Genomic DNA, 10,566 nt, shown 5'->3' with positions numbered 1-10,566 from the left:
TTTTTTTTTTTTTTTTTTTTTTTTTTTTTTTTTTTTTTTTTTTTAGCTATGTAGGGAGAGAGTGCTAGGGAGGGAGCCAGGGCTGGCAGATAACACAGGGCTGTGCAGTGGCCAGAGGAATTCCACCAGTCACATTTAGCCGCCTTCTTTACAAACCCAGATCCATAAACCCAGCGTTACAATCACCATCTCAGATAAACAACAAAGCAATTACCTTGAGGGAATGGAACCCCAGTTACCCCGGGGTTATGTTATATATTTTTTTCTGTGTTAATTAATTGCCAGTATTGTCCTGCTGTTCAAAGTTCTCAATGATGTTTTCAAATACTGGTTTACTGTTGTAAATAGGAGAGAGAGAGATGTGCACGTATGTGTGCATGTATTTTTTGATAAAGAATCATTGTGGTAGAATTTTTTTGTCTTTTTTTTTTTTTTTTTTTTTTTTTTTTTTTCCTAGGACAGACTTAAACATTGGAAGGATGAGAAGTGTCTATGGCTACTCAACACCTTGAAGCAGCAGTCTTCTGGCACAGTGAGGAAGGACTTGACTCTCTCCTAACCGAGCGGGCCGTATGGAGCTGTTCATCCTGCCCCAGCGAATTCTGTGTCACCTGCATGACCTTCATTGCTTCCAGTCTCGGAGCAAGCTGAACTATGTCAAATATTTATTTCTGACACCATATTTTCTGCATAACCAAACCTGAACAGGTGGGACATTTCTTATACAACATCCAGGAAGTGAGCAATTAATCATCTATAAAAGCGTAAAAAAATGGTCTTTTATGATTCATGGGCTCTACCGGGTTCTGAACAAGATACCACACAACTGATGTGTAAAATGTAACAAAAGGAAGAAGTCTGTTAAGTGGTGCCCTGCTGCCAGCAGCAGCTGGCACCGTGCTAAGAAATTCTTCAGAAAACAACACACTGGCTCACATTCTACCACAGAACTCAAGGAAAGAAACCCTATACCTGTTAATCTCTGAATCTGAATAAGCACTGTGGGACTGGTCTGAAGAAGGTGTGATTTAAAAAGTAATGCATTATATTTTAATTCAGCCTTTCTCATGAGGAATACCAGAATTCTGAGTACATGCCTGCTGGTGGGACCCGTTGGTGCCACCATCTGAAAAGGCACCATGCGTGGGGAGGGAAAAGGCATAAGGTGCATAGGAGTGGCATAGCCATAAATGCCCCACATTGGCTGATTACTCTCAAATTCCAGGCTGCAAGATGTGCCGCAATGTTTTATTGCCTGCATTGGGCATGCATCAACTTCCTCCCATGAGCAGCACGGGCTCTGGGAGGCCGCAGCAGTGTGTGTATGTGGAGAGAACTGGGGACTGGGATTGGGCAGCCTTCGTTGCTGATGTACAGTGCAGCAGAGCTTCTGCTGGCCCCTGCCCAGCTCCTGGGAGATGATGCCAGGACAGGCAGCAAGAATGCAGCAAATGGAATAATCACAGCCGCAGGAGGCATCACGAGAGCTCTTCTTGCATGAGTTGTTCTGCAGTTGTCCCCGTGCAAATGAGCAGATGCAGCTGGAGGCAGGTCCTCTCTGAGCTCATGCACGCTGCGCCTTCCCCCCAGCATAACCCCAACGTGGGGGTTATGCTGGGGGAAACTTCCCCTACCTCCAGACCTGCAGGACAAATCCTGCTCTCCCTGGGCAAACTGCATCAAGAAACCCAGTTTGTGAAGGGTTGGCGTACAGGAGCCATGGTGGACTTCCAAATTCACATGTTGTGCAAGTTGTGGTGGTCATTGATAACACCAGAAAGACGTAGATGGACCATCAAATATAGCTCAGCTGGTGTAGGTGCAAAAGTGTTTTTTGTTTGTTTTTGTTTTGTTTTGTTTTGTTTTCTCCCAAGACTGAGATACAGCAAAGGACCTAAGCTCTTACCCTCCAGTTACTGTAACTGGGTTTTCACTGGGAAAGGCTTTGAGCCAAAGTGCTTTGTGTCTTGGGCTTTTATGCTGGTGGTGCTTCTTGAAATGAAGGGGGATTTCCGATAGCCGGACACCATTCCTGTTTTGCTGTTGTCCCTAATTTCCTGCTGCCAGACATGTCTGACAGAGAAGTATGGACCTGTATGTCCAGGCAAGAACCGGAGGAAAGGCATCTCAGGCCCTGAGCACCGCAGCAGGAGGTGTGGCAACACACGTCGCTCTGGAGGGGCTGCAGGAAGTGAAAGGGACCGGTGATGCCCTCCTCCAGCCCCCAGCCCAGCATCCTGCCCGATCAGCCCCGTGCCTCCCTCCTGCAGCCAGGCACAGCATTTGTGTGCATGTTTGTCTTCCCCCATCTGTACCCTTGTTCTTGAGGGGGGTCCCTGCTAAGGAACCTGCTCAGTCTTCAATTCCCTGCAAAACTTCTGCAAACCCTGTTTCCTAAGTCAGCCCTGGAAAAAGCATCGGTGCGTGTGTAAATGTGATGCCATACCAGAACTGTTCGTGGCTTATTAATTAACTTCCACCCACCCCTGGGAACACCTAGCCACTCCCTTTGTCCTCACCTGTCCCAGCCATTTATAGCAGTGACAGGATGCTAGAAATAGAGACACTTACACCAAATCCGTCAGAGACTGTAAACGAAAGGAGTTTTGGAACTGATTTGCAAAGGAGATACTTTCTAGCTCACAGCAGCGAGGCAGCATGAAAACCCCTGGGTGCACTTCAAGGTAAGGGGAGAGGGACGTGAACATTACAGGTGCAGAATTAAAACATGGTTTGTAGCAAGGTCTGATTCAGATACTTCAGTTAATCTGTCTAAGTGATTAATAACCTATAGTTAGTTACAGTTTGCTCCAGGGTAGAGGTTAATTTCAGTGTGTCCTCCTATATTCCAAGTCTTTTAATTTGAAAGAACCTTGTTATGCTGACACAGATCCTTGAAGTTGTTGTTTTCAGCTTAATGCTAATAAACAAAAAGGTTGTCCCTTCTTCTGTCAAAAGGATAAACTCTTTGGCTTAGAAGGACTTGTGTTTTAGTGGTAGATCTGAAGCGGGTCCTCAAAGGGATCCCAGGCCGGTTTCATACCCCGCATGCTTCAGTGATTTCTGTGCAACACTCAGATTTTAACTCTTGAACTTTTGCTTTGGGGAAGACTGTATTAACGGGGCAGAAAAGCAGGTAGTGCGTTGGTAACGAGGGGTGCTCTGAACGAACCCTGCGTCTTGTGGCTGCGTTGGACTTCACTCCCCCCAGTCGAAATGCCTCCTTGCGTCGTGCTAGGGAGGAATAAAACCCTGCAGCCATGATTCGGCACGTCATGCCCTGTATGCTCCTGTTGATCCGGCTGACAGTTGTGAAATACCTCTGCTTATGGTTTTAACTGTTCACGAGAAAGATCAGCTCTGTCCGCTGTAATGCTAGGCACTCGCACTGTTCACCTTCAGCAAATAGAGCAGAACAGCTGTGAAACAAGCGGGACCTGTCTTTCCTGAAGGGAAAAGATACCACATATTTTAGCCAACATAGTGCATGGTGTCTGTTGGCATTCGGTTTTAGAAATGACTTGGTCAGAGAGTTGTGACAAGGGTAGGAATGTGGCCAAGGGAACAGTTTTTGAGAGCAGTGCTGGCTCTCACAGAGATGTACCAGGGTGGTGAGAGCAGGACGGGCGGCGAAGCCCCATGTGCAGGTTGGTGACACTCACCAGGAGTGTGGCCGAGCCCTAAAGAGATGGGGACAGGCTTCCTGGTGGTGGGCTGGCCAGGGTGAGCAGCAGCTCCTTTGCCCCATTTCCAGTGGGGTTCCCAGGCCCCCTGTGCATCCTTTCAGGAGCCCCTGTCTCCCCAGGAGCCCCAGACCCCCCAGGACTTTCCATCCCAGGCCTTGCTGCCCATGCCAGCACAGGGAACGCTGCAAACAGGACTGAAGAAGAGGGCAGGACGAGACGCAGGGCTTGGTGGCACCCCGTGGATGTGCTCCCATCCTTTCAGCCCCTTCCCTGGCCTCCATTTTCCCATTCTCATTCCTGGAGTTCCCTCAGCCTGAAAGCCCCATGTCTTACCCCCGTGTCACCAGCAGTGAGAGCTGGCCATGCCTGGCCATGAGGCTCTGGTGGGAGTGCCCATTTACACTGCAGACAGGCTCGGCTCGCTGTGTGTTTGGGTATCTGGAAGCAGGATGACAAAATGTAATTGCTTGTAAACGTCAGACTGATAAGGGTTACTTGGAGGTGATAAGTTATGGAGCTGTAAAGAGCCCATTCAGCTTCTTTCTCATAACATAGCAATGATAATCTTAATGGCACTTGTTGCAGCTGTCTTATTTTCAGTATGTTTAGGCAAATGTTGATTCATTTACCTATTCAAAGATTAATCAGAGTATAACTGCTTTCTGTTTTGGGTACGCTGCCTGAGCAAACAAGTTCCCTATTGCACACGTTCAGTTCTGCAGGAAAGAGGCAGAAGGCTGTAGCCAGATTGCCTTAGGAAAGGCCTCCAGGCAGGCACGGAGGCACTTTCTGGAACATCATCACACCAGCATCAGCTTCACCTTAAGTAAAAGGCCAAGAAAATAAGCAGGGGGTGCATTCAAGAGACAGGAGCTTGCTGGCCTCTCCGCATTTCTTCCCTAGTCTCAGCTCTACTTGTATACATAGAGCGATCAAAGGAAAGGGGTAGTCTCAACCCTGGGAACAAAAAGTGAAGAAATACTGATGGAAAGCTGCCCCATCTATGTCCTGAAACTCTTCTTTCAGCAGCTGTGCTGCAAATCCCCATCAGAGGTTGGTGCTGGCTGTGGCCAAGGGGCTTCCCGGGCCTTGAGACAGGCTCTTCAGCCCAAGGGTTTCCCTCGCAGGAAGGCAAGTGCTCTCATGCAAAGCAAAGCTTACAGCAAAGGTGTTTTTTTATGAGAAGGAAGGTCATCATGCTTTCTGCTATGCCATGGCCCAGGCCCCGCATCCTGATTCCTCTGTGTTTGCATTCATTTTATGGCACTTCAATCATTTAACATCTGGTCACGATTGCTATATTTTTATGTGTGGTTCCTATTGTTCTGTTGGACTTTGCTCCCACCCTGTCTCTAGTTTTCCATGGCTGTATCTGGCTGTCAGAGCCCTGCTTGTCACACTGTGGCCGGAGTCATGCAGCGATGGCTGCGTCTGGCTGTGGGTAGATTCTGACAATGTAGTAAAAAAGGGCTGATGGCCCATGCACCAATCACATATGGCTGGTGTGCAATGACAGCTACGTGCCCATCATCTTACCCCATAAATAGGGGACAATCCGGAGCCCGTTGAGCTTTTCTGCACTGCAGTGGGCTGCCAGGATCTTCCCCTTGAGCATGGATGCCTCTCAGGGGTACTCCTTGAGGCTGAGAAATGCCCGTGACAGATACTTGGTAAGTGACTATTAGCTAGCTTCTTGAAGCTTTACTTGCAAGACTGAGAAACTTCTTACTCACTAATAGCTTGCTAACTTGCTATATGATATTGAGTGATATAGAGGATTGATTGCTTGGTAAAGTTCCATGGGATAAGGCCCTGGAGGGGAGAGGGACCCAAGAGAGTTTGTTAATATTCAAGGATCACCTCCTCCAAGCTCAGGAGCAATGCATCCCAACAAAGGGGAAGTCAGGCAGAAATGCCAGGAGGCCTGTATGGATGAACTAGGAGCTCCTGGCCAAACTCAAGCAGAAAACAGAGGCCTAGGGAGGGTTGAAGAAAAGACAGATAGCCTGGGAGGGATACAGTGACATTGTCTGAGCAGCCAGGATCAGATTAGGAAAGCTAAAGCCCTCCTAGAATTGAATTTGGCAAGGAACATCAAGGGCAACAAGAAAGGCTTCTATAGGTACACTGGTGATAAAAAGGAAGACTAGGGATATTGTGAGCCCTCTCCAGAAATAAATGAGAGACCTGGTTACCTGGGAAATGGAGAAGGAGATTCCAAGAGTTGTGGCCAATGGTTCAATGTCCAGGTGGAGATCAGTAATGAGTGGTGATCCTCAGGGGTCAGTATTGGGACCAGCTCTAATTAACATCTTTGTCAATGACATGGACAGTGGGATTGAGGGCACCCTTAGCAAGTTTGGCAACAATGCCAAGATGTGTTGTGCAGTCGACATGCTGGAGGGAAGGGATGCCATTCAGCAGGACCTGGGCAGGCTGGAGAGGTGGGCCTGTGTGAACCTCATGAGGTTCAATAAGGCCAAGGCCAAGGTCATGCACCAGGGCTGGGGCAATCCCAAGCACAAATAAAGGCTGGGTGGAGAACGGATTGAGAGCAGCCCTGAGGAGAAGGACCTGGGGTGGTGGTTGATGACAAGCTCTACACAAGCCAGCAATGTGTGTCTGCAGCCCAGAAAGCCACCCGTACCCTGGGCTGCACCAACACAGCGTGGGCAGCAGGGCGAGGGAGGGGGCCCCTGCACTCAGCTCCAGGGCCCCCAGCACAAGAAGGACAGGGAGCTGTTGGAGCAGGTCCAGAGTAGGCCACGAAGATGACCAGAGGTCTGGGGCACCTCTCCTATGAAGACAGGCTGAGGGGGCTGAGGTTGTTCAGCCTGGAGAAGAGAATGCTCTGGGGAAACCTTATAGAAGCCTTCCAGTGCCTAAAGGGGGCTGCAGGAAAGCTGGGGAGGGACTCTGTGTCAGGGGGTGTAGTGATAGGACAAGGAGTGATGGCTTTAAACTAAAAGAAGGTAGATTTTTATTAGATGTAAGAAAGATTTTTTTTACTCAGAGGGCGGTGAGGCCCTGGCCCAGGCTGCCCAGAGCAGCTGTGGCTGCCCCATCCCTGGCAGTGCCCAAGGCCAGGCTGTATGGGGTTGGGGGCAGCCTAGGCTGGTGGGAGGTCTTTCTGCCCATGGAAGGGGATTGGAATTAGATGATCTTTAAGGTCCCTTCCAACCAAAACCATTCTATGATTCTATGATTGCGTATATAATCCTTTAGACATAAATTGTCAACCAACCCAATGGGAGGGTCTCTCTGCTACTTTTAGTCTGATCTGGTTCTCTATGCAGTAAATAGCCCAGAGTGTACCTTGCCATTTCAAATCTTGTTAAGTTGCTGTTTTATCTATGATTAAGCTTAGTTAGATCACTGCAATACAGCAATAAATACATTACTGCTTTGCTCTTGCAATTGAAGTGCAGAATTCCGTTCAGGAAATGGGAGAAGCTTGAAGTGAATAAACTCTAAATGAACAAACTCTGAGGCCTCAGAAACCCAAAAGAAGTAGGTTGTGTGGGTGAAAGTTAGGGGATGAGAGTAAAAAAAGTGGTTTCTTTTATGGCTGGCACCATAAAGAAATTATGGTCCCAGTGGCAGAAGCCTTGAGGGCAGCATGCAAAGCTTTGTGGTTCACATTTGCGGAGGGATTGTCTTCTACCAGATAACATTCATAGAAGTTCTCTCTCTTTCCAGGTATACCAAATGTTTCCTCTTCTTCAACTTTTTTGTGGGAATCGCCCTGTTGGGATTCTTCCATACAGCTAGCAAAAATCTCCTGTAAGTCTAGAAGGAGCAAGAACAACTAGTTGCTTGACTTCACCTCCACAGGGCAGCAAGGATCTGACCTGTGACACTTAATTTAGCTCTCTCAATTTAAGCTAATGCTGGAAGGGCAGCAGCCTAAAATCGGACCCTAGATCCACATTTGGGCACACAAGTGATGAAATGAGCCAAAGTGCAGCTCTTTAGGTCAAAAACAGCCACAAGACAAATTAAAAGGGGATCAATCTGAAGTATTTGGGCCCTGCTTGGCAAGTGAGGAGCTGGAGAAACAGAAAACTGTCCAACATCCATGCCTAAGGGATGGGGCTTTTCTGGGTTGGTGCCTCGCTCCAGCTGCTGGTGTGGGGTCAGGAGAACCCACGTGCATTTGGCTGAAGCTCCTGAAGCTTTACTGCCATGGGAGAAAAAGAGATGGTTAGCTGAGCTTTGCCAGGTCTAAGAGATGGGGTATGACACTGAAGAGGCTGTTTTCCCCATGCATTGCCTTCCTGCAGATTCTGGAGGAGCTCTGCACAGTTGCTGGTAACTCCCACACCGTGTCACACCAGAACCAACATCATGTTCCTGAAGACCCACAAGACTGCCAGCAGCACCATCCTGAACATCCTATTTCGGTTCACAGAGAAGTATAACCTCACCATCGCCCTCCCAGCTGACCAGCGCTTCCACCTGGGTTACCCGGAGAGATTCATGACCAGATTTGTGGAGAAATTTCAAAACAAAGGGCAAAACTACAACATCATGTGCAACCACCTGCGGTTTAACCCCTCAGAGGTAAGAGCCATGGCACCTGGTACACAGTTGAACAAACAGGGCCTCTGGACTAACAGCCCCTCTTCTTCCTCCCCACAAACAGGTGCATAAGGTGATGGCAGGGAACACCGTCTACTTCTCCATCCTGAGGAACCCCATTTTTCTGCTGGAATCTTCCTACGTCTACTACAAGAACGTAGCCCCTGCCTTCAGTAGATCCAAGGACGTGAATGAGTACCTGGCATCGCCCTTGAAATATTACCATGAGGAGGATTACAGGAAAAACATCTATGCCAAGAATAACATGTGGTTTGACTTTGGCTATGATAACAATGCAGAGGACAATGAAAACTACACCCAGGAGGTCTTAAAGGAGATTGAACAGAACTTCCACCTGATCTTGATAGCAGACTACTTTGATGAGTCCATGATCCTCCTGAAGCACACTTTGTGCTGGGATCTAGATGATGTGATCTACTTTAAGCTCAATTCCAGAAGCAATGACACTGTCCAGACCTTGACTCCAGAAAGCAAGGAGAGGATAAAGACGTGGTGCTCGCTCGATTGGAATCTCTACCTGCACTTCAACCAGAGCTTCTGGAGGAGAATTGAGGAGACCATAGGACTTGAGGAGCTGGAGAAAGAGGTAAATCACCTGCGGATGAGACAGAAGGAGCTCATGGAGACCTGCCTCTTGGGCCAAAAGGCAGTGGTGAAGACTCACATCAAGGACAAAACTCTCTTGCCTTTTCAGTCAGGGAATGCAGATATACTTGGTTACAACATCAGACCAGACTTAAACAATGAGACTCTGAAAAACTGCCAGAAAATGATTATGCCAGAACTCCAGTACACATCCTATCTTTACTCCATTCAGCACCCACACAAGAAGAGGAAACCATTAAACCTTCCCTTGCCGTGGAGCAATTCCCTGGAGAAGACACAGGTCCCAAGTCAAAACTAGAGCTTATGCCAGCACCTGCAGCGTCCCGCTGCTGCGGCCCTTTACATCACCAGGGTTTGGTGATGAGACTCTTGCACATGAGGGGGAGACTGGGGAGTGGGGGTCCATTTGAGGGCTACCTCCACTCTCTGGCTTTTATTTTATGGAAAAACAAAATGAAACAAAAGTTTTATTTCTTTACATTTACCGCCTCTGTCATTAGGTGGGTGCCACCCGCTCCTCTCTTCCCCTCTCGGGGGAGCATGACGCTTGCTGGGGCACTGAGCCCACCACGTGCTTGCAGTCCTCCTTCCCAGCTCACCGAGGTTGAGGCAGGTCCCAGAACGCCTCCAGCCAAGCACTCGGCCAGACAATGCTCAGGTCCATGCTGCTCACAGGTGTGCTGCTGCTGTCACACGCAGGGGACAGCCCAGTGCTCCTGAAAGTTGGCAGGCTTTCAGGCTGGGTTAGATTTTCCTCCCTCTTAATCATTAATCAGGGGCTTAATCGTTTGGTTTGCATTTGACCTTTTTTAATAGCGGTCATTACTTCCAGGCTGGTTACAGCTCACTAGAGCGAGTCTCAATTTTCTGCTTTTAGGATACAAAAGCGGAGGGTAGATAAGGACAAGAGCTCACCAAGGGAATGCAGTACTTGAAGGAGCAGGTGCATAGGAAAGAAATTAGGTCTTCAGGCCAGCAGCATTGACATTTTATCATCAGCAGAGGCTTCATCACATCCCATTGCTCCCATGGCCAAACTTCCAATGCCGATTAGGAAAGGGATCCAAGGAGGCACAGCCATTGCTGGCCTAGGGCATCACCTCGTGATGGGAATCAAACCCTCATGGGCCAAACCCTCCCAGGGAGTGACAGCTTTGGCGTCATTGCTGTTAATGATTGCCCTTGCTCGGTGGCTGGGCCCAGCACAGGTTTCTGGAGCCCATCGCTGGTTTCTACTGTGCCTGCCACCACTCATGGGGCAGGACTGTAAAGTTTAACGAGCGTCCCCTCCCTCCTGCACTGTGCAGGTTGGCCGCGAGGGATGTGCCTGGGGAAGGTTTGGGCACATCAGCGGCACCACCCTCTAACCAGTGATTTACCCCACACCAGAAATCAAGGCATCGAGCCACTCGGGTGGTGTAGGGGCGATGGCCACCCTGGGGCTGCTTCGGTGGCTTCAGCGGCTGCCTCAGGGTGAAGCAGGCAGGAGCAGGGGCATCGTGCAGCTGTAGCTGGAGGGGAGCTCTGGGGCTGTGGTTCAACCCAGCAGCCCCAAGGCCAGCGGAGGCAGGAGCCTGCCACGCAGATCCTGTGCCTCCAGCCTCACAGCACTGGGGGGGGGGGGGGGGATGGAGATGCAGCCTTTGCCTTGCACCTAGTGAGACCATGCACC

General features: G+C 49.2%; 1 protein-coding gene across 1 annotated transcript; it reads left to right on the top strand.

Annotated features, from left to right (window-relative positions):
• The first annotated feature begins 2,658 nt into the window (after positions 1-2,658).
• On the top strand, positions 2,659-9,192 carry GAL3ST2 (galactose-3-O-sulfotransferase 2). The gene is made up of 4 exons (XM_035334781.1): positions 2,659-2,684; positions 7,386-7,469; positions 7,970-8,249; positions 8,332-9,192. Exons 1-4 carry the CDS (start codon positions 2,659-2,661, stop codon positions 9,190-9,192), a joined length of 1,251 nt encoding a protein of 416 aa, XP_035190672.1.
• The last annotated feature ends 1,374 nt before the right edge of the window (positions 9,193-10,566 follow it).

The sequence above is a fragment of the Oxyura jamaicensis genome, chromosome 9 (genome assembly GCF_011077185.1).
Source record: "Oxyura jamaicensis isolate SHBP4307 breed ruddy duck chromosome 9, BPBGC_Ojam_1.0, whole genome shotgun sequence".
Taxonomy (NCBI): Eukaryota; Metazoa; Chordata; class Aves; order Anseriformes; family Anatidae; genus Oxyura; species Oxyura jamaicensis.
This window is presented reverse-complemented; position numbering and strand designations above follow the sequence as displayed.